Source organism: Zingiber officinale, chromosome 2B, assembly GCF_018446385.1.
Source record: "Zingiber officinale cultivar Zhangliang chromosome 2B, Zo_v1.1, whole genome shotgun sequence".
NCBI lineage: Eukaryota > Viridiplantae > Streptophyta > Magnoliopsida > Zingiberales > Zingiberaceae > Zingiber > Zingiber officinale.
This window is the reverse complement of record NC_055989.1, coordinates 29196779-29221308: the sequence shown is the minus strand read 5'-3', so window position 1 is coordinate 29221308 and position 24530 is coordinate 29196779. Positions and strand designations below refer to the sequence as shown.

The 24530-nt window shown below is 38.6% G+C and overlaps 1 protein-coding gene across 2 annotated transcripts in view; it reads left to right on the top strand.

The window, feature by feature from the left end:
• The first annotated feature begins 6767 nt into the window (after nt 1–6767).
• LOC122045545 (PTI1-like tyrosine-protein kinase At3g15890) overlaps nt 6768–24530 on the top strand; it is a 29283-nt gene continuing 11520 nt past the window's right edge. For both annotated transcript variants that reach the window (XM_042605812.1, XM_042605811.1), the window contains exons 1-2: nt 6768–7038; nt 7166–7316. In XM_042605812.1, the coding sequence (XP_042461746.1) occupies nt 6995–7038; nt 7166–7316 (195 nt within the window). In that variant the 5' untranslated portion in view covers nt 6768–6994. The remainder of the gene's footprint in view (nt 7039–7165; nt 7317–24530) is intronic.

The following is a 24530-nucleotide window of genomic DNA, read 5'->3' as shown; positions in this document are numbered from 1 at the left end:
CGATGTTTTGCTCGGTGGGTAAAATTTGTCTAGAAATACTTGCTCACATTACACCCAAAATGTAATACTATTTGTTGGTAAAGAAGTGAGCCAGAGTTTTGCTATATCTCTCAAAGAAAAACTACATAGGAGTAGTCTTACTACATCATCTAGTAAGACCTTCAAGTGTTGGTTCGGATCCTCATGTATACCTCCACTAAATTGATGTTGTTGGACCATTGTGATCAATACAAACTTAATCTTAAAATTGTTGGCTCCAATGGTTGATCTAGTGATACTAGATTATTGACCTCAAGCATATGGTGTTGCGTAATCTTTGAGATGTTTATTTTCCATGTTTTGTTTTGTTTACTCTTCTTGTTGCTTTTGTAGAATTTTCCTTCTTCTGAAAATCCTTTCAATCTCAGGGTCTATAGGTAATAGTTCTCCTATAGAATTAGACCTTCACATACAAGAGCAAGATAATTCAAGATAAGTTTGTTTGTAGTTTTTGAATATAAAAGAATATAGGCACAGAAATTATAATTGCAAGAATTAAATGTGTAGAAATTAAAGGAATAAAAGTGCAACCTATATACAAAAAGAAAATGAAATGCAAAAAGAAATATTTATAATGTCTAGTCTAACTTAAGCGTTTGTCACTAATGTCAAATAATCTTTGGTAATAGTGTCAAAAACTTGTTGCAAAATTACAAGTGCATGATTACATCATCAGTAATAAAATATTGATCCCATAGGAATTGATGAGCACTAGTGAGTTCACACGACTAGCTATCTAGATGATTGAAATATTGGTCGAAGTCTTACGAACTAAAGTTGAGAAAGAAAAAGAGAGAGAAAGAGAGTTTTGAGGAAAACAGGTAAAGATGAGTGTTCTAGGTGTTCGGTTTTATTGTAATATTAATCAATGTGTTATGGATTGCTTATTTTCTATCCTCTATCCTTATGTTACATAGGAAGTCTAACTAAATCCTGACACTCTCATGCGATGGTCATGTCAAAGTGTTGCTCCCTTGATTACCCGATGTCCCTAGGTAGTAAAGATGACCTATGATGTCCGATTTAAGGATTACCCTTTGTCACCTAGGGTTCCTTGATCATACAATCCTAGATGATACAATACACCTATTAACATAGAATAAGAAACAACTCATTAAGCCTAATCAGGATCTTCTATGTATAGAATTACCTTCCCTTTCAAGGTGATACCCTTGAAAGCCCAATTAAAGGGATACCCTTATCACACCCCCCTCCCCCGGTCATACAATTTAGGGTACTCCCTCTATGGGCCAAGCGATCTATACATTCAATTAATTAAACATGGAAATTAAGCACAAACACATTACACACATATTTAATCAAATTGATACAAGGCATAAACATGTCATTATAAGGGAAATTGACAAATCCATAGAGTTCACATCAATCTTACATTATAATTAATCCTAGAACAAGTGGATCTACTCCATGACAAGGGCAATTGAATCTAAATGCATTAAGATTATAAGCTTCCTAAGCAATTCAAGAGAGAAGGAAAGCTTATCCAAGCGTGATGTCGGATCTTCAGATCCAATCCTTGTGTCCAAAGAAGATAGAAACATCGGAAAATGGCCGCGGATCAACAAGTGTGCCATAGATGAAGCATAGATCTTGACCTTGAGCCCCCCCCCCCGGCAAAGGGAGAAAAACTCCCCTATTTATAGGTGAGGCATGGCCATATGAGACATGGGTTGTGTCATGGTTGTGCCAACTTAGCACGACCGAGTCTCAGGAGTTCAGATTTGCAGAAGTATGATCATGTCCCTAAACACAACCTTGTCTTAAAATTTTGGGCTAGAGAAGGCACGGCCATGCCTTTGGCACGACCGTGCCTTTGACCACAGTCATGCCCTCATTCTTCAGGAAAAGGGAGGCATGACCATGTAGATCCACATGGCCACCTCCCTACTGGCTTCTGTTAGGTCTAGTTCTTTACTCATTGAGAGACACGGTTGTGCCATGGGGCATGACTATGTTATGTCTTCTTCACAGCATGGGAGGCACAACCATATAAATCCACATGATCATGCCCCTTTTGGAATCTAGATGGTATAGGACTCACGGATGTAGGGGATACAGTCATGCTGGGGGGCATGACCATGTCTTAGCTTCTGACTCTAGGGAGGCATGGTCATGTCAAGAGGTATGGCCAGCTTGTACTTCTTCTTGGTGTAGCTCTGAGGTGCGTTTTGTCTCTGTTTCTTCTCCAAATCATAACTTATCAATCAAAAAATGGTAAAGAGCAAATCTTTAACAAAGAGAGCAATAATACTAAAATAATGATAAAATAGGGTATAACAACATAAAATATAATCAAGAAATATAAGTAGATGTGTATTAAAATATGGATAAAAATGTATACAAACTACACACATCACACTTCTTAATACAAAGATAACTTAAGAATCTAGAGCTAAATTAACTTTAATACAATATCTTGGTCTAACTGGTTTAGAGTGAGGTGAGATAACTTCTACTAGTTCCACTTGACTAGATACACCAGGTAGGGTAACCCAGCTAGACATGTCACTATCCAAGCTTTTCTAGTTTTTATCAGCTCAACCCCCTCTGATACCAATTTATAAGATCAAACTAGACACTAGAGGGGGTGAATGGTATTATAAATTTGAAAAATGAGCATATAGTAATTAAAGTAGCTGAATCAATTAGAGTAAGCATAGCGAAAATAAATTAAATTTAGACTAATTCAATCAAATAAGATAAAGACAATAAAAACATGCAATAGATTTAGCTAATAGTTTAAGCATACAAGTTGATCAATCAAACTAGAAATATAGATACATTCTAGTTATAAAATATGATCATTATTTCTAATTTCTCTTAGGTGGAAAACTTTACAGAAAAAGAATTTAAAAAGTTTAAGCACAATAAAACAAATAAGACAATACTAAAATAAATAAAAATATTACTCTTAGTGTTACAATTAGAAATGAAACACATGTTGTAGGGTGTCGCAGAACAAAAGACAAAGGAGTACTTAGAGCACGAGAACAAGAATGAATTTGTGTGAATGAGTGATTTTCAAGATCTACCTCAAAACTCCTTATATAGGACTCTTCCGATCACCTAGAGCCTTCCTAGTACCTATAGATGTGTTGATGTGGTTACACCTTCTATTTGTAAGATAACGTTAACGAATCTCTCTGATCACTCGTACGCCTTCCAATCGGCTAGATAAATGGCAAACTTCATCTTGATCGTCTTGTTTAGATTATTGATAACATCATCTCCTGGAAACTGCTCTAATCGCCTGTACCTTATACAATCTCATGGACCCTTCGAAATCCCTTTTTCGAGATTTATCACCAGCCAGTCATCCCTGGACTCCATCTGGTTTCCTAAAATCATTGAACATGCTTCCTTGTAATTGTTACATGTAATGCGTAGGATATTAAATGTAAAGTTACTCACACTTACGTTGGGTCGAGATGTTCATCCTCCAGCTAACTCATCTAAATTGAGGTGTCAAGTAGTAATTCTCAACTGCTTCTACTTGGACTTATTTGTCAAACTTTTAACTCCCAACTGACTCCACTTGGACATGATTCACTTAATATCGAGCTAGGAATTTGTTTGTCAAGTCTTAATCACTTGAACTTGATTCACCTAGCCTCTAGCTAGGAATTATCTACCAAGCCTTAATCACTTGGACTTGATTATCTACCAAGCCTTAATCCTTCTAGCCAAGAATTTATCTGCCAAATCTTAATTACTTGGACTTGATGTACCTAGCCTCTAACTAGAAATTTATTGCTTGATCCAACTAAGACTTAGCTCATGCCTGATTTCTAATTAGGACTTTAGATGCCTAGATCCACTAGGACTTAGTCACTGTCTGGTTCACAACCAAGACTTTAACACATGTCAAGTATCTTGCACCTACAAACTCGACACAATTGGTAGATCACAACTAACCTAACTTTAACCTTAATCATATATCAAAATTTTGGATTAAATATTGTGCACCCAACACCAACACTAAACATTATAGACAATGTATCTATGATGATGATTTGAGAACATTCAAACCAAGTGATACCTATGGGATGAGTGTCAACATCCAATTTCAAGGTTTGATGATGAGCCTATAATAATGTTTGATAAAAACTATGTTTTATTGAAGGAAATATAGGTTTACTTGGGTTGTGGTGTGATTGAACCATCATCTCACATTATGTCTAATTTTCAAAACTTAGGTTTCAAGCACTAGTACCCTCTACCCTACTTTACATGAGCTCCTCTCTACGTGTAGTCGTATCTTCAAATATTTATTCGTACAATCTACCTCTAGAGTTTTAAGGTTTGTTTGTGAATATGTTTAATGGAGTTTGGTCAAGGTTTACCTAACCAAGAAGAAGTCCTAATTGGAGATTAGGCAAGGAAAAGTGCTAATTAGAGGTTTAGTAGTAGTGAGTAGTCTACCGAGTGAATAGCAAGTCTAAGTGGTCAAGATGATTGAAGGCGTGCAGTGATGAAAAGTCTACTGATTGACTAGTCTTAACTAGAGGTTAGGCAGATGAGAAATCTTGGAGGAGTAAACTCCAAGCAAATGTAATTGAATGGTTTTTGATCAGTCACACACAGTCAACCGGACCAACTAATCTTGAATGTTACTAACATTTCTTTACTTTACTATTTTATATCTATTGTGCTAACTCAATGTTGCAGTAAAGTCTTAGTCGATCAGGTTGATTAGACAATAAGTAGGACCAGAGAAAGTCTAAACAGGTCTAGAGTAGCAGGTAAGTTAAGGTAAACTCCTAGAGAAGAGTGCAGTGATGTCATGTCCTGGTTGGGCAAACTTTAGGCATTGATCTGAATGAAGAAACCAAAGGTCATTTTAAAGTCGAGATTAGACAGTCTCATCTGTCTCTTTCTTATACTTGCATATTACATCTAACTCTATTTTGCAAGATCATCATTATTATTATACTATGCTAACTTTATTTTACAAAAAAATAAAGTTCGGCATTATCCAAATATTTGGTCGACCGAACCAAGTGGTTCAGTCGACCAATCCCCAGTGATGAGATCAGATCATATTCAAATTGGGCAGAAGAAGGAAATGTTGTCTCAGTAGACCAATCCTATTTTCGTAACCGAAGTTCAAATAAAATTGGATCAAACAACAAAGAAAAAAAACAAAGTTCAATCGACCGAACATAGGGGCAGTTGATCAAACACATTTGGTAAGAGCAGATTGGATAAGATCAAGTCGAGAAGCAAAAGGAAATTTAGAGGTTTAGTTTACCAAACAAGGAGTCGGTCGACTGATAAAGACAGATTTCATGAAAGATACAATCTAGGCAAATTGTGAACTTGGACATGATGTCAGGTAAATTCTGGAGATTAGTCGACCGAAAAAGGATTAGTCGATCGAATAAAAAGACTATAAAAGGAGCCTCGAAATCAAAGATTGTACAATAATTATCTCCACATCTCATACTCTTCCTATTGATCAAATTGTACAAGTGCTACTGTTACGACATTGAGAGGCTCTCTAACAATCAACACTTAATCTTCTACTTCTTTTATTGTCGGTACATTTTTTTATTACTTTGTATTTATTTAAGATGATAGTACTTTGTTATTATCCACCTTCATTCATTATATGAGTTTACTTCGTCTCTGAATGTTTTCAAAGAGAAGAACTATATTGGATTGACCATCGAAGCGGTCAAAGATCATGGGTCTTGGACTAATAGTCGGCTGGGCTACGAACTAAGTAAAAATGATTATATTTTTGTCTTTTATTTTTATTCCGTTGCTAATATACTTTGATTCAGTTTTATGAAGATAAAGGGAAAAAAAATAAATCAAATGAACGATACACCCCCCCCCCCCCCCCCCGCATCCTTCTATTATGTTTTTCGATTCTACAATATTATCATCTATCCCCACGAATAGCATAATTGGTAGTTGGGTGGTAGATTTGTTGGGTTGGGTATGGGTAGATTCTCGAGGATTTTATCACCCTGAGTTATACCCTCCCACCTAGGAGACCGCTACGTACCGTAATATACTTATTTATATTTTACCATAAAATTAATGATATTAGATCATTTGGAATGAACAAAATCATCTTTTGCCATATTCAAATATGATCATCCACTAGAAAACACTTTCAGTGATTCTCCTTTATATGGTATTCAATATGTTATTATTAGCTCTAACTATTTATGGTACTCTATATAATATCATTTGCAATTTTTTCTCCATAAATAATATTTCATCGGGAGTAAGTTATACTATGGTACTGAAAGGTGAAATTCGTCACCTTAGTGGTCCTATACAAACGATCCTAGATCATATGTAAAAAAATAAATCAAAAAATTATAATTAAAAGAAGACTTTTATCCTCAATTTTATCGAGATTCAAACTCTTACTTATTATAATAATTCTATCCTACACTAACTGAAGTCCGAGTAAGTTATGCTATCTCATACACAATATTGCTAGCTCTAGCTATTTAATGAATTTATTGCACTCTGATATTAAAAACAAGTGATCATGTAATCAGTGAGCTTGGTATCCACACCTTTTTATTTAGGGAAAAAAAAAACATATTAAGAACCACTTGAGGAAGCAAACAGGCGTCCAGCTCTCCCGTGTCCAACCCGACCCCGAAGAATAAAGTATAGGATACAACAGCCGTCGGCTTCGGCGGGCCCACTACTTTCTTCAAATTCTAGCCCTCCAATCGACCGACAGCTGCAAGAGAAGAAATCGAAGGAGTGTTAATCGCTTCCCGTCCCTCTCTGCCTTTCTTCTTGTTTGCTTCTCCCGAACTTTCCCAAACTCCCTCCCTCCCTCCAATCGCTCATCGATCCAAGTTCATGGCACGCACGTCTTCCTCTGGAAGGTCGATCTGAGCGCAAAACGCAGGTGTTGTTTTGTCCTGGCAGCGCTTTGTTTCCTTCGTCTGAGCATCAAATGTCTCTCTGTTCCTTCTTCTTCTGCGGGCGGTGTTCTAACTGGTACGCCTTCTCCCTTAATTTGATGTGACTTGCGGTTTGTATAAGATATAGAACACTTTGTTTGGGAGACGAGCAAAAAGCTTGAACCTTTGTTGGTTTCGTTAGAATCAGTTTTCGGGTTTTGTAGGGCGGAGCAGAGGAGGAAGGATTCGAGCTCGTGGAGAATTTTCTCTCTGAAAGAACTACGATCTGCAACGAACAACTTCAATTACGATAACAAGCTCGGGGAAGGGGGCTTTGGCAGCGTCTATTGGGGCCAACTCTGGGATGGTTCTCAGGTGTCGTTTTGCCTTCCATCTTATATTATTTATTAGTATTTATGCTCTTATCTTGAATTCATAGATATGGAGGATTATAGGGAGTATCTATCTACGCATCTCTTTTTGGTTCCTTCTTTCCTCCTGCGTATGTCCTATGATCTTCAATTATAATATTAGCAAAGATAATTCCCAATGCTCTATATACAACTTAGAATATGCACAGGTGGGATTGATCCGATGATCTTCCTTATTCATTAACAAGGAAGGCATTTACCAATTGAGCTAGTTGACACATGTTATACAGTATATATTGGAAATAGCCCAACTCAGTGGTATAGTTTCCAGGGCATCTCCTCAATTTAACTTTCATGTTTTATTTGTTTTTCTGATACGTTTGGTGTTAGTTTTGACTATTAATTTCTTTTAGAGCTATAATTAAATGCTTAGCTTCTTTCTATGACAGTCCTTTTCAGTTTGAATGGTGAACTGAACTGTAACTAGCGGTTCTCGACCTTGAACATAATCAGATTAACAGGTAAGGCTAAGGGTTGAAATTTTTTAAACTTGCAAATTGACGGTTCCAAATTATCATCGATTCTGAACCAAGGTTAGATCTACTAACAAGTCTAACATTTTTTTCTAAAAAAAAAATTTATAGAAACTAGCAATGCTATTATATCTCATAATTTACAAAATAATGATCGATGATTTATATAATAATTTTAGGGATATATGCAAATACAAAATCTTTTCCCACATATTTTATGAAGTGGATAAAATGACATTAAAGTTGGAAATGATAACCAAGAGTGTATTCGGTGGAATGAGAAAGTGAAAAAAAAAAAACGAACAACCTATAGTTATTATACACTTGTAAGAATGGGAAAATTTTAAAAAATATATAGGAGCCAAGAAATAAGCAAAAAAAAAAGGTGAGTAAAGTCAAAAATGAAACTTTTTAATGCTTATATCGATAGCTAGATACTAAAGAATGAAAAAATGACATTTATAGAATATCTAACGTTAAATAGAGGAAGACGGGAGATCTTGTTGGTGCAGCGGAGACCGGCAAGAGGGGGATGAATTGCTTAAAACAAAAACGAAAATACCCTCCTCGGATTTCAACTCAGAATAAAATGCAGTAGTAAAATAATAAAGACAGAAACTAAAAGCAGAAACAGGAATTTAACCGTGTTACAACCAAGGAGGTTGTTAATCCAGGGCAGTGAAAAGCGCACTAAGAAAACTCTCCTTCTTTGAAGGCGGAGAAGCCTTTTACACTCTAATTGCTCAGAACTACTGCTAGGAATTGCTTACAGATTGATTGCTTGAGTTGTTTAATTCCTAGCTCCAGGGGCCTTTAAATAGCCTTTGGAAATTCTATCTCGAGGGTCCAAGGCGCCTCCAACAAGGTTCAAGGCGCCTCCACAGCTCGATCAGTGGATAGAACTCTATCCGAACGCAAACGGTCATTTTGACCTGTTGAAGGCGCCTCCAATCAGGCTGAAGGCGCCTCCAGCCTGGCTGAAGGCGCCTCCAGCCTGGCTGAAGGCGCCTTCAACCTGGTTGAAGGCGCCTTCAAGCTGGAGGCGCCTCCAGTCAGGTTGGAGGCGCCTCCAAGCTGGCAGCTCAGCTCTTTTGACTTCGTTTCCAGCTTGTTGCGACTTCCGATGCTCCGATCTTTTGGGTGATTTTGGCCAACCGAAATAGGGCTCACCCGAACCCAATTTCCGGCCTTCCTCGAGCAGCCTTCCGTCCCGGCTTAACTTCCCTCGAACGCCGCGCACGCTCTTCACGCCGCGCACGCTCTTCACGCCCACCGGAGTACTCTTCCGCAGCTCTCTCGTCCTTCGGACGCACCGAGCCCGTCGGCTCTTTTCCCGTGCCGTCCTTCTCGCTAGCTGCGTCTTCCGCTCGACTTCCTGTGCTCCTAAGCTCCTGCACACTCAGACACAGATCAAATACAACGCAGGACCTAACCAACTTGGTTGATCACATCAAAACTACCACGGGGTCCAACAATCTCCCCCTTTTTGATGTGCATCAACCCAAGTTTAAGTTAGGGTTAAAATAGACATAAAAAGTAATTTTTAAAGAAAAATTACTAAACTAACAAGTTAAGCATAATTTTTGCAATTAGTAAAATTGCAACACTTTTTATAAAAGAAATTTTAAATTTTTCTAACTCCCCTTAAACATTTATAAAAATAATAAAAGAAATTTTAAATTTGTCTTACTCCCCCTAAACTTGTACTTGTCTCTCCCCCTTTGATCACAGCAAAAATGGGGTCTTTACTTGAAAAAAAATTTCTAAGTAAAAATTTCTAAGTTAAACTGAATTTTTTAAAATAAAATTCTAAGCAAGAATGAATATTTAGAAAAAATTTCTAACTTAAACTGAATTTTTAAAATAAAATTCTAAGCAAGAATGAATTTTTAGAAATTAAAAAAAAACAATTTCTAAGTTAACATGGATTTTCAGTATTTTAAAAAAAAATGAATTTTTGAATTTTCCAAAAAAAATTAAAAAAAAAAATTTCTAAGGAACTGTTTAATAACTTTTCAAAGCATTATTTTATTCTTGATTTTAATGCTTTTTCAGAAAATTAATTAAATATTTTCTTTCAATATTTTAGCTTCCAGGTCGTGGCGAGGCACTAGACCTTCTTGGTTATTGGAGCAACAACCACTTCCTTAGACAAAGCTTCTATAAAGAATTTCAATGTTTAATTTTCTCACTGTAAGCTTTTAATTTTTGAAAAATTAATTAAGCACAGATTTTGGAACCCAATAGAGGTTCCTCCCTACAGGATTATTCAAAAATCTAGGGGGTACATAGTTTTTTGGTATTTTCCTAAGTTGTCCTTGATGCTTCCTTATATACCAATTTAATTTACCATAAATTCTAATTTTTTACTTTGGAAATTTCTTTAAGCATGCATCATTTTTCAATTTTTCAATTTCTAATTTTAAATTTTCATTTTCTGATTTCAAATTTTCATTTTCTTTTTCTAATTTATCTAATTCTCTAGAAAGAGCTTTAATAAATCTAAAAGATTGATTCGGGGTAAGATTGCGTACCTTACTTACCTGTTCTGGTGACGCTCCCCCTCTTTCTTCTGACGTTCCTTCCCCTTCGTCGATGCTCATCACTGAGCTGGACGTTTCTTCTTGCTGATGGTTGGCCATCAGTGCTAGTCCCGAGAATTCTTCGACTTCCGATTCGGAGGATGACGAATCATCCCACGTAGCCTTTAGGTTCTTGTGTTTGGAGGGTTCTGGCTTCTTGTATTTTGACTTTTCCCTTTCTTTCTCTTTTCTCTTTAGTTTTGGGCAGTCATCTTTGATGTGCCCCTCTTCGTTGCAGTTGTAGCAGCGAACCATCCTCTTCTTTCGATGATGCCTCTGCGATTTAAATTTATTAGTACTGAAAAACTTATTGAAGCGTCTTACCAGTAGTGCCGCTTCGGATTCATCGACTGAGGCTTCGGAGTCAGAACTGTTCATCTTTGCCTTTAAGGCAATGTTCTGACTTGTCTTTTCTGCTCCGTTGGGTTCTAAAACTCGAGATTCGTGAAGTTCAAAAGGTGAAAATAATTGTTCTAAAGTACTTACCTCGAGGTCCTTAGAGATGTAATACGCATCTACTAAGGAGGCCCATTCTGGAGTTCTCGGGAAGGCATTGAGCGCGCATCGGATGGAATCCCGGTTGGTTACCTCTTCTCCAAGGTTCGTTAGTTGCGTTATCAGCTCCTTGATTCTCGCTTGGAGTTACGCTACCTTCTCGCCTTGGTTCATCCGGAGGTTCGTTAACTGGTTCCGGAGGATATCGCGCTTCGCCAGCTTCGCTTCGGAAGTACCTTCGTGAAGCTCCAGGAATTTTTCCCAGAGATCTTTCGCGGAGTCGTAGCTTCCGATCCGATTTACCTCCTGCGGTGGTAGAACGCTGAGTAGGTGGAACTCAGCCTTTCCGTTGGCGACGAAATCTGCTTGCTCCTTTTTCGTCCAGGTATTTTTCTCCTTATCTTTTGGAACTGTATAGTCATATTTCATTATTAAAAGAATATCAAATTCGATTTTAAAAAATACCTCCATTTTGCGCTTCCATGTGGCGAAGTCTCCGTCGAACTTCGGGGGATGAATGTTCGCTCCGGCCATCGTCTTGATCGTAGTGCTTCAGTTGGCGATTAGTCCTTCTGAGGCGATCAGGCTCTGATACCACTTGTTGGTGCAGCGGAGACCGGCAAGAGGGGGGTGAATTGCTGAAAACAAAAACGAAAATACCCTCCTCGTATTTCAACTCAGAATAAAACGCAGTAGTAAAATAATAAAGACAGAAACTAAAAGCAGAAACAGGAATTTAACCTGGTTACAACCAAGGAGGTTGTTAATCCAGGGCAGTGAAAAGCGCACTAAGAAAATTCTCCTTCTTTGAAGGCGGAGAAGCCTTTTACACTCTAATTGCTCAGAACTACTGCTAGGAATTGCTTACAGATTGATTGCTTGAGTTGTTGTTTAATTCCTAGCTCCAGGGGCCTTTAAATAGCCTCTGGAAATTCTATCCCGAGGGTCCAAGGCGCCTCCAACAAGGTTCAAGGCGCCTCCACAGCTCGGTCAGCGGATAGAACTCTATCCGAACGCAAACGGTCATTTTGACCTGTTGAAGGCACCTCCAATCAGGTTGGAGGCGCCTCCAAGCTGGCAGCTCAGCTCTTTTGACTTCGTTTCCAGCTTGTTGCGACTTCCGATGCTCCGATCTTTTGGGTGATTGTGGCCAACCGAAATAGGGCTCACCCGAACCCAATTTCCTGCCTTCCTCGAGCAGCCTTCCGTCCCGGCTTAACGTCCCTCGAACGCCGCGCACGCTCTTCACGCCCACCGGAGTACTCTTCCGCAGCTCTCTCGTCCTTCGGACGCACCGAGCCCATCGGCTCCCTTCCCGTGCCGTCCTTCTCGCTAGCTGCGTCTTCCGCTCGACTTCCTGTGCTCCTAAGCTCCTGCACACTCAGACACAGGGATCAAATACAACGCTGGACCTAACCAACTTGGTTGATCACATCAAAACTACCACGGGCTCCAACAGATCTTACTCAAATAAGATACATTAAAGATGAATATAATATGATACTATTGAAGAATGAGGAAATAAAAAAGTGATGGAAAGAATATTTTTATTAACTTTTTAATGAAGGTTTAAGGGACCAATTTAACTTAAGTAATTTAAATAGGTTAGAGGAGTATACAAATTTATATTTTATTATATAATTCAAACTTCATAAGTAGAAATGACTTTAAATGGAATGCAAAATGACAAAGTAGTTGGATATTCCGATAAATGTATGGAAGTACCTATGAAACTAGGGTATTGAAGGACTTATGAAGTTATTCAACTTGAAATTAAAAATGAAAAAAAAATATATAATTAGTGGAGGGTTAGTATTCTCTAGTCTTCTTATATAAAAACAAAAGAGGTGTATAAAATTGTGTGAATTATAGGGGGTATTAAGCTAATGAGTCATACTATGAAACTTTGAAAGAGTGATAGAAAAAAGACTAAGAAAGGAGACCATACATACAAATCAATTTGGATTCATGCTTGAAAGGTCAACAATAGAAGCTATACATCTTCTTAGATGTATCGTCGACCTTGAACATGAAAAATTAATTGAAAAATATCAAGAATAAAAGTAAACTTATACATGGTATTCGTCGACTTAGAAAAAAACTTATGATAGAGTTATTAAGAAAATTATGTGAAGAATTTTAGAAAAGAAAGGTATTAGCACAACATATATTGAAACAATTAGGATATGTATAAAAATGTAATGATAAGAGTGAAAACTCCAAACAGACTAACAGAAGTGTTTCTCATAAAGATAGGGTTACATCAACGATCAATTATGATCTCTATCTTTTTTCACTAATTATAGATGAACTCACAAGACACATTCAAGATATTGTACCATGGTGCATATTGTTTGCGGGTGATATTGTTTTAGTAAATGCTAAACTTAAATCTTGGCCTGAAAGTGAAAGGTTTTAAGCTTAGCAGAGTAAAGACAAAATATATATCGAATTTAAGTTTAGAGATATTAAACATAATGAGATAATTGTTAAAATAGGAGATGATGAGTTGTCTATAATTGAGAGATTTAAGTATTTATGATTATTTTTGTAAAATGATGAAGGAATTGAGAGATGTTTTAAATAGAATACAAGAAGAATAGTTGAAAAGGAGGAGAGTGTAAGTGCTCTTTGTAATCGTAAAGCACCTCAAAAACTTAAAGGAAGGTTCCACAAAATGATGATTAGACCTGATATATTATATAGAGTTAAATGTTGGGCTATGATTCAAATACAAAAGCAGAAGATGAGAGTTGTTGAGATGAAGATGTTAAGGTGGAGGTGTGGACATACGAGGATGGATAGAATAAGAAATGAGAACATTATAGAGAAAGTTGGAGTTTCACCTATTAAGGGAAAACTCCGAGAGATGCATTTAAAATGGTACAGATATGTACTTAAACGACCAATAAATGTGTACAAATGATGATGTGAAATTATCATAAATAGGAAGAAACCTTAGTTAGTAATAATAAAATAAAATAAAATTTAATTAAATATAGATAATGTTGTAGTAGAGGATAGAGTCTAATGGTGTAGAAGGATCCATATAGCCAACCCTACCTAGTGAGATAAGGCTTGGTTGATATTCTATGATATTATTTCTCTTGTGTATCATTTGTTTTAATAATTATGTCAAACTTGTGCACACATTGATTTTTTAACATTGCCAAAAAAAAAAGGGTAGGATTGTAATCTTCGATTAGGCCTCAGGCATTCAATTCTTTCATAATGGTTTTGTTATTGTGATCCCAACTAAAGAATGCAAGACTAAGGAAATTTATATTAGAGAAAATTATCTTGAAGTGCTCCGAAGTTCTTATTAATTCAAATAAGGGAGTTGACAAGCCCGTGTATGGCCACTTCATTGTGGAACCCACCTTTACCACCCAATAGAAGTCTAGTGGATTGGTTCAACAAAACAAGAAATATAAACAATACACCTTGTGTGTTCAGCATGTATCTGATCAAGTTGTCAAAGTGTGAAAAATATACAATGGAAATAAATAAACAATTAACCACAACGTTAACATGACGATGTAGCGTAGTTTTGAGGTTCTTGCCTTTATTTTCATGACCCTCATCATTATAAGGAACTATGGTGCTAAATACGTTGAAGCACAGTGGAAAACTTCTAGTTCCTCCAAGAGATTCATGCGAAAGGAAAGAAAATAACTTATATTAGGTTGTATGATAATGGTTATACCTTTGATGTGTGCTCACGAACTCCAGACAGCTTGGATCTCAGCACGATCACACGTTCGCGCCTCTACAGTATCCACACGAACAAGTCTTGCCTTCGTTTGTCTCACAAACTCACAAGATAGAGATGGAAACCACCTAAGGTTGTGCTAGCAACCACAAGAAGGGGTTTTGGCCAAGAGAGGGAAGGAAGAAGAAGAAGAAGACTAAAGGTTTTTCACATGATGAAAATATCATCCAAAATGATATATATATCCATCTCATGAATACCAAAGGGTTTTACCCTTTCATCTTCCAATCCAATGGCTCAAAATTGACCATTCAATCCAATGGTTCAATTTTGACCATTCAACTTCCTTGGTGAACTCCAGTCCACCCAATGAGTCTAACTCATTGATTCTCATGTAATTTCGAATTCAATGAATCACTATTCCAATCATTCGAATTGATTCAATGAGTCTAGTTTGAATTAGACTTAATCTAATAATTAGATCCAATTGAGTCTTACTCAATAAGTCCAATTCGGATTAGACTTAATCCAATGATTCATTATATGAACTCATCTCCATATCTACTTGTTCTTTGTGTGTGACCCAATGATTCTCGTAACGTTGGTAATGTACCCAAATCAACATTTATATACATAAGCAATGAGTGGCATCTAGCAAGGCATCATTGCTACCCAAGTGACAAGAAAGTCGAGATCCGACCTAACCTGTCCATGGCTATTATCTTGTATGACTTGGTCCCTCTATCCTTGATATCTGGATTGATCAATGAGGCATAGATCGTGTCATCCTCTTATCAACCTTTATGTTTCTCGATCTCTAAGTAGACACACTCAATCAAATAAGCTCAATATCTCATATTGACTCATTTGCGCATGGTTATGCTTTCTTGTGTTCTACTAATCAAGGGGCCCACAGATATCGCTTCCGTCATATGAAAGGGATAGATCTCATCTACATCACTCACATCCCTCTGCATAATTCATTACATACCCAGTGATCGACTTTATTGTCCACCTTGTTACAGGTGACGTTTGTTAGACCCCGTGATTGTTTTGATGTGATCAACCAAGTTTAGGTTAGGTCCTGTTTGTCTAATCCCTGTGTCTAAGTGTGCAGGAACTTAGGAGCGCAGGAAGTCGAACGAAATACGCAGCTAGCGAGAAGGACGGCGCGGGAAGGGAGCCGACGGGTTCGGTGTGTCCGAAGGATGAGAGGCTACGGAAGAGTACATCGGTGGGTGAGAAGAACTTACGCGGCGTTCGAGGAGCGTAAAGCCGGGATGGAAGACTGCTCGAGGAGAAGGCCGGGAACTGGGTTCGAGTGAGCCCTATTCCGGATGGCCGAAATCACCCAAGTGAGCAGAACCAGAGCAAGTCAACCTGGACGTTGACTTGACAAGTGTTCGGTCGACCGAATGCCCTTATCGGTCGATCGAACCCCTATCATCAGAAAGCCAGCTGTTGGTGACACGTTAGAAGCCACGACAAGCAGCCAGCCGTTGGTGAAGTGATCGGTCAACCGAACTTTCTGATCGGTCGACCGAACCGAAGATAATCAGAGACTTGGTCGAGCAATTTGATAGGGTAAGATCGAGTAGAGATTGTTAGCTGATCGGTCGACCGAACACAAGGATCAGTCGACTGAACTTAAGCTCGATCCACAGAGCTTGCATCCAAATGGAAAACTGGGAAAGTTCATCAGGTTCGGTCGACCAAACCTGGGGATCGGTCGACCGATCCCTCTCGAGTCAAATCCTGATCCCGAAGATCAGGTGATCTGGATAAGTGTTGGAACCCCTATATAAAGGGGTCTCGAACAACTATTTGTGGACAACGAAAAGAAACTCTGTACTTTCATTCTTAGCAACTTCTGTGCTCTCAAAGTGTAAAAGGCTTCTCCGCCTTCAAAGAAGGAGATGTTTCTAGTGTGCTTTCCAACCGCCTTGGATTAACAACCGTCTCGGTTGTAACCAAGTCAAATAGATGAGTCGTCTCTCTTTTTGTTTCTGTTATTTAATTTATAATACTCTTGTTGCTCTTATTTTGAGTTAAAGTTCTTTGAGGAGGGTATACTCTTTGATTGCAGGCAATTCACCCCCCTCTTACCGGCCCCGCTGCACCAACAAATGGTATCAGAGCCCAATAGCCTCAGAAGGACTAACCGCCGTCTGAAGCACAAAGATAAGGACAATGGCCGGCGCGAACATTCATCCCCCAAAGTTCGACGGAGACTTCTCTACATGGAAGCGAAAAATGGAGATATATTTTAAAACTGAATTTGATATACTCTTAATAATGAAATATGGATATGAAGTGCCAAAAGACAAAGAAGAGTACAATTGCACGAAGAAGGAACAAGCAGACTTCGTCGCCAATGGAAAGGCTGAGTTCCACTTGCTCAGTGTTCTGCCGCATCAGGAGGTAAGTCGGATCGGAAGCTACGACTCCGCGAAAGACCTTTGGGAAAAATTCCTGGAGCTTCATGAAGGTACCTCCGAAGCGAAGCTTGCAAGATGCGACATCCTCCGGACTCAGCTTACGAACCTCCGGATGAACAATGGCGAGAAGGTAGCGCAACTCCAAGCAAAGATTAAGGAGCTAATAACTCAACTAAGCAACCTTGGAGAAGAAGTAACGAACCAGGACTCGATTCGGTACACACTCAACGCCTTCCCTAGAACTCCAGAATGGGCGTCCTTAGTAGATGCATACTACATCTCTAAGGACTTGAAGGTAAGTACTTTAGAAATTTTGTTTTCTACTTTTGAACTTCACGAATCTCGAGTTGCAGAGCCCAATGGAGTAGAGAAGACAAGTCAGAATATTGCCTTAAAGGAAAGAATAAACGGTTTTGACTCCGAAGTCTCGATCGACGAATCCAAAGCGGCTCTATTGGTAAGTCGTTTCAATAAATTTTTTAATACTAATAAATTTAGATCGCAGACAAAGAGGCTTCAGCGAAATAAAAGGGCGATTCGTTGCTACAACTGCAACGAAGAAGGGCACATCAAAGATGACTGTCCAAAATTGAAGAAAAGGGAAAAAGGAAAGGAAAAGCGACAATCTTCCTCCAAACAGAAGAACCTGAAGGCCACATGGTCAGACTCATCCTCCGAATTAGACGTCGAAGAATTCTCGGGGCTAGCGCTAATAGCTAACCATCAGCTGGAAGAAGAGTCGAGCTCAGAAATGAGCATAGATGAAGGGGGAGGAACATCAGAAGAAGAAAGCTGCGATGATAATCTAACTCTCAAGTTATCCTTTAAGTTTATTAAATCTCTTTCTAAAGATTTACTTAAATTAGAAAATGAGAACACTGATAAGTAAATTGCTAGATAATTTAAAATCAAAAAATGATCATTTAAAAATGCAAATTGAAAAGTTGAAATCTGTTGCATGTTCAAATGTTTTTCAAAAATCTAAATTAAGAATTTTTGGTAAATTAAACTGGTATATTAGAAAGCATCAAGGTCAACTTAGGAAAATTCCTAAAACTTATGTACCTCCCAAATTTTTGATTAATCCTGTAGGAAAGAACCTCTATTGGGTTCCAAAATTTGTGCTAAATTAAAATTGTTATTAAGGCTGTCAGAAAAGAAATTAAATGTTTACAATTTCTTTATGAAGCTTTGTCTAAGGAAGTGGTTGTTGCTCCAAAACCAAGAAGGCCTAGTGCCTCGCCACGACCTGGAAGCCGAAATATCGAAATAAAATGTTTAATTTCTGATAAAATCATTAAAATTAAAATTATATAATGCTTTGAAAAGTTTTTAAACATTTCCTTGGAAAATCATTTTCTTTACTTAGAAAATTTCTTTTCCCCGTTTTTGCTGTGATCAAAGGGGGAGAGTTAAGTAACAAGTTTAGGGAGAGTCAGGAAAATTAATTTTTTTTTGTTTTTTGTGCTTAAAATGTTAGTTTAGTAATTTTCTTAAAATTACTATTTGTTTGTTTTTACCCTAACTTAAACTTGGATTAATGCACATCATCAAAAAGGCAGAGATTGTTGGACCCCGTGGTTGTTTTGATGTGATCAACCAAGTTTAGGTTAGGTCATGTTTGTCTGATCCCTGTGTTTAAGTGTGCAGGAGCTTAGGAGCGTAGGAATCCGAGCGGAAGACGCAGCTAGCGAGAAGGACGGCACGGGAAGGGAGCCGACGGCTCGGTACGTCCGAAGGACGAGAGAGCTGCGGAAGAGTACACCGGTGGGCGAGAAGAACGTGCGCGGCGTTCGAGGGACGTAAAGCCGGGATGGAAGACTGCTCGAGGAGAAGGCTGGGAACTAGGTTCAGGTGAGCCCTATTCCGGATGGCCGAAATCACCCAAGTGAGCAGAACCAAAGCAAGTCAACCCGGACGTTGACTTGATAAGTGTTCGGTCGACCAAACACTGTTATCGGTCGACCAAACCCCTATCATCAGAAAGCCAGCTGTTGGTGACACGTCAGAAGCCACGACAAGCAGCCAGTCGTTGGTGAAGTGATTGGTCGACCGAACCTTCTGATCGGTTGACCGAACCGAAGATAATCAGAGACTTGGTCGAGCGATTTGATCGGGTCAGATCGAGTAGGGACCGTTGGCTGATCGGTCGACCGAACACAAGGATCGGTCGACCGAACCTAAGCTCGATCCACAGAGCCTGCATCTAGATGGAAAACTGGGAAAGTTCATCAGATTCGGTCGACCGAACCTAGGGATCGGTCGACCGATCCCTCTCAAGTTAAATCCTGATCCTGAAGATCAGGTGATCTGGATAAGTGTTGGAACCTCTATATGAAGGGGTCTCGAACAGCTATTTGTGGACAACGAAAAGAAACTCTGTACTTTTATTCTTAGCAACTTCTGTACTCTCAAAGTGTAAAATGCTTCTTCGCCTTCAAAGAAGGAGATGTTTCTAGCGCGCTTTCCAACCGCCTTGGATTAACAACCATCTCGGTTGTAACCAAGTCAAATAGGAGTCGTCTCTCTTTTTGTTTCTGTTATTTAATTTATAACACTCTTGTTGCTTTTATTTTGAGTTAAAGTTCTTAGAGGAGGGTATACTCTTTGATTGCAGGCAATTCACCCCCCTCTTGCCAGCCCTGCTGCACCAACAACGTTTGCCAATACCAAATATACAACTTCTTATGTAGGGAACCGTAGTGACTTCAGGTCTAAAGACTATTCATACCAATAGTAACATGAGAATGTTTATGACACTCATATAACGATCCATGAAACATTCTCATGACGAGTCATTCAGTATATATTCTCTAATATATACTCATGTGTCAACCTGATATCTCATATCCATGACTTGTGAGATTAAGGGGGTGTTTGGTTCTCTCTTAGGAATCGGAATGGGAATGAGTATCATAGTATTATGGAATGGGAATGAGTATGAGCTTGGGTATCATTCTTAAAAATGATGTTTGGTTAGTTAAATATTTTCAATCGGAATGAACCTAAATTTCCTTTTATACCCTTATAGGAAAATAAGAGAAAAAATTAGATGGGAAAGAAAGTTGAATGTGAGAGAAACATATGATGAGAGAAAATGATGAGAGATAAAGTGTGATGAGAGAGAGTATGTTGGGAAAAAATAAAGAGAGAGAAAGTATAATGAGAGAAAATGAGGAGAGAGTGCATGATAGGAGAGATTGAGAAGAGAAAAAGTATAATGAGAGAGAAAGTGTGCTGAAAGAGAAAAAGTGATGGGAAAAAATAAAGAGAGAGAAAGTATTATGAGAGAAAATGAAAGAGTGAGGAGAGAGAAAGTACGATGAGAGAGAAAGTGGATTGAGAGAGAGAGTGATCGAAAAAAATGAAGAGAGAGAAAGTTTAATGAGAGAAAATGAGAGACTGGGAGAGAGAAAGTATGTTGAGAGAGAAAGAGTGATGGAAAAAATAAAGAGAGAGAAAGTATTATGAGAGAAAATGAAAAAGTGAGGAGAGAGAAAGTGTGATGAGAGAAAAAGTGAGTTGAGAGAGAAAGAGTGATAGGGAAAAATGAAGAGAGAGAAAGTGTGATTAGAGAAAATGAGAGACTGGGGAGAGAGAAAGTATGATGAGAGAGAAAGTGCGCTGAGAGAGAAAGTATGATTAGAGAAAATAAAGAGAGAGTCTGTGATGAGAGAGAATAAAGAGAGAGAAAATGTGATAAGAGAAAATGAGGAGAGAGTATGATAAGAGAGATTGAGGAGAGAGAAAGCGCGATGAGAGAGAACACATGATGAGAGAGAAAGTGCGATGAAAAAATAAGGAGAAAATGTGTAATGGGAGAGAAAGTGTGATGGAAGAGAATGAAGAGAGAGAAAATGAGGAGAGAGAGTGTATGATGGGAGAGAATATAGAGGGAAAATGGTAGAGAATGTGTGATGAGAGAGAATGAGGAGAGAGAAAGTGTGATGATAAAATAAGGAGAGAGAAAATATGATGAGAGAAAACAAAGAGAGAGAGTGTGAAATTTAAAAAAAATTGAACAAATATACTAAGGGTATTTTTATCTTAAATTTAATTCACATTCCTATTTCATCAAAACCCAAGGGAGGGGGTGGTTTCATCCATACCCAAATTTTTGGATTTTATTCCAAAATCTTGATTCTATTCCCATCAATCAAACACAAGGTTTGGGAATAAATCCTTTCTCTTATTCCCAAACTCATAAACCAAACGCCACCTAAGTCATCCGTTGACCTACATGCTAGTCTCAACGCATTAATATTGTCCTTATATATTAATGCTTGATTAGGAATAATTAAGAGTAGTGTTCTATGTATATTTACAATATCTCATTATCAATTCAACTAATTGATATGTTGTAGATAAGAATCTACTATCCAAGGACATTATTATACTTATTCATTCGACACTGAATTGAAATAAATATAATAACCAACTTTGCCTTTTATTAGTAATGAAATATAATACAAAATGAGCCCTTTACAATTATCTTATAATTGATACTATGGCTAATACTGACAATCATGTCTGATGCAACACTACCAAAATAAATCCACTAAACACTCCTTTAAATAAGGTAAGGGAGTAAATTGCTAGGAATATGAATATGATGCTATTGTCTTCTCACAACAATCAGGCTTTGAGCTACTGAATGCAACCTTCTTTGACTTGACTTCCTAGTTGAGACATCCTTTGATATATACTTTCCCAAATCAAGACATGCCTTTAGTCTAGACTTTTTATGGTCGATCTAACCGTTGAGTTTTCTTTTTCGATAAAGGTAAATATATATCCGAGTAAAACTTTACAATCATGATTGAGCTAGCTCAATCAAGTTCATACAGCCATACAATCCATCACCCACAACTAATGCACCTTAACCTCTTCATATACACTCAACCACTTATCCAAACAAAGCAAACAGAAGTGTCATGTGGTGTGTTCATGAATTGTAGCACCTTCGGCTTCAATCTAGATTGGGTAGCCTAGTTTGTGATATAGTAGGTAAGGCTCATCAACATCCAAGGCCCATCAGCCTAGCTTGAAACTGAACTATTAATGACCCCCAAAGGGAGAGCAAGTCATTCCTTAGCAGCCCGATCTTCTTTGGGCTTTTGTCACAGCCTAGCCTGATCAAATCTAGCAAGCATTCAGACATTGAATCAATGCCCCTAAATCTAAGCAAATCTTAAAGCTCCAATTCGATATGGTCGACCCAAAACTGTAGTCCACAATCCACTGGTTTTAGTTCCAAGAATGCAGCTGTTGTGGAGTTTCAATTTTGAATTTGAAATTAGAATTTACTTGCTTCCCCGACCTGTCTTGTTGTCCGTGCGTGTGCTCAACATATTGTTGGAACAATCTCAATGGTCCGTGCGACCATGTGTTTTGGTGTTTGTACAAAGGGGTTAAGTTAGGTTCACCCTTATTATTTGATATGTGTATATGAGTGTGCAGGTTTGCAGGATACACATGTGACTCAGGTTGATGGCTTCAAGTCTGGTGAAGGATGGAGCATCCGAGGGACCGTGGACAAGGCATCAAGGATAAGGGCTGAGGGAAGCGACTTTGAGGTATAGGCGAAGAATGGCATTGGGGACGATCCGTGGGCTTGAATGCATCTGAGGGACAAGAGCCAAAGGAAGTAGGTTTGAAGGCAAGAGGTCAAGGCTGCAAAGAAGCGTCAAGTGAGTCGTAAGGGAGAGGGTCCGAGTGCTGAGTGAATATACTCGGGTACCAGTCGACTGATGGTTTCACCAGTCAACTGGTGTAGTTGACTGTATAGTCGATTGGGAGCGAACAGAATGCTTCTGTTCGCTCAGTCAGTGTGGAGCAGTCGACTGATACTTTTACCAGTCAACTGGTAAATAGTCGTTGGGATGTAACGGTCGAATTTCCACAGAGGACAGTCGACTGGTAGGCCGGGTTTTCCATCCCATGACCTATATAACCAAGGCTTGGGAGCTTGGTTATAGTTGACGAAATTAGTGGTGGTAAACCCTAATTAGTAGTCTACTAGTTCTCAAGTGTTTGTGAGTATTGTGGCGAGGTTTCTCCATCCACAAGGAGGGACTTGAGATAACCGGAGTTTGTCGGGTTTAGGGTTTAGGGTTTAGGGTTTAGGGTTTAGGGTTTAGGGTTTAGGGTTTCCCCCGACGGATAAGGATCATCCACCTTACGGACAACAGTGGAGTAGGAGCCTTAATCTCCGAACCACGTTAAACGTCGCGTATTGGCGTGCTTGTTCTCTTTCATTGTCTTTAGCTTTCGTATTTATATTAGTATTTGTATTTTCGCTTGCGCACTAACGAATACGTAGGAAGAGATTATTTGGAGGTGTCGTCTATCCAACCCCCCTTCAAGTCGGCCACCGATCCCTTACAAGTGGTATCAAAGCCGAGGTCGCACTTCATTGGACTAATCATCGAGAACAGCAAATATGAGAAGATGACCGGCTTGATTGAACCGCCGAAGTTTGAAGGCGGAGGCTTATGGGACATCACGTATTGGATGATGAAGATGGAGGTCTTCTTCAATACGAATTGGGACACCATGATGCTGATCAAGGAGTCGTTCGAAGTCTCGAAAGACAAGAAAGGGAAGAAGCTCCGACCACGATATTAGACGGAGGAGCAAACCGCACGATCGAAGGTAAATGATAAGGTAATATCAATTTTAATATATATGTTGCCTTCTAATGTGATGAGTTGTGTAGGTCAATACGAGAACACCCACGATTTATGGAGCAAGATAAAGAAGGTCTCTTGGGAAGAACCTATGTCTACACAAGAAGAAGAAGAGCCCAAGGAAATGGGTCTAATTGCTCAAGGAGAGGAGATGGGGCAACCGGAAGTCGACTCATGCTCAACTTCCGAGGAGGAGAAGGATGAAGAAAGGTCATCTACAAGTGTGGATGAGGAAGATAAGACATCATCTACATCCTCAAGGATTGAAGAAGAATCCAAGACAAGTAAAGAGAATGAAGAAGAGGTCTTGGAAGTGGTCAACCTAGCAAGCACATCCACCGAAGTGAAGTCAAAGGACCACATAATATGCTTCGGATGCAATGCGAAGGGGCACTACAAGAGTAAATGTCCTATGGGTAAGAAAAAGGTAACTCCTAAACTCAATCAAGTTATTTTAGATACTAATGTGGGTTGTAAGAATGATGGTGCCAAGAAGAAGAAGGAGAAGAAATGGCACATAGTGTGCTTCACATGTGGTGAGAGGGGTCATTATCACACCAAATGCCCAAAGAAGAAAGAAATCAAGAAGTTGGTGCATTTGAAGGAGGAGAAGAAGTGGAAGAAGAATGGAGTCTCATGTCAAGGGGGAGCTCCAAAGGTAAAGGGTAAGGTAAACCCTAGTTTAAATTTGAAGTCAAATTTAAATTCCTCCCTGCACGCTAGGAAAAATAATGATAATCATTATGTAGCAATGAAAAATTTCGAATTT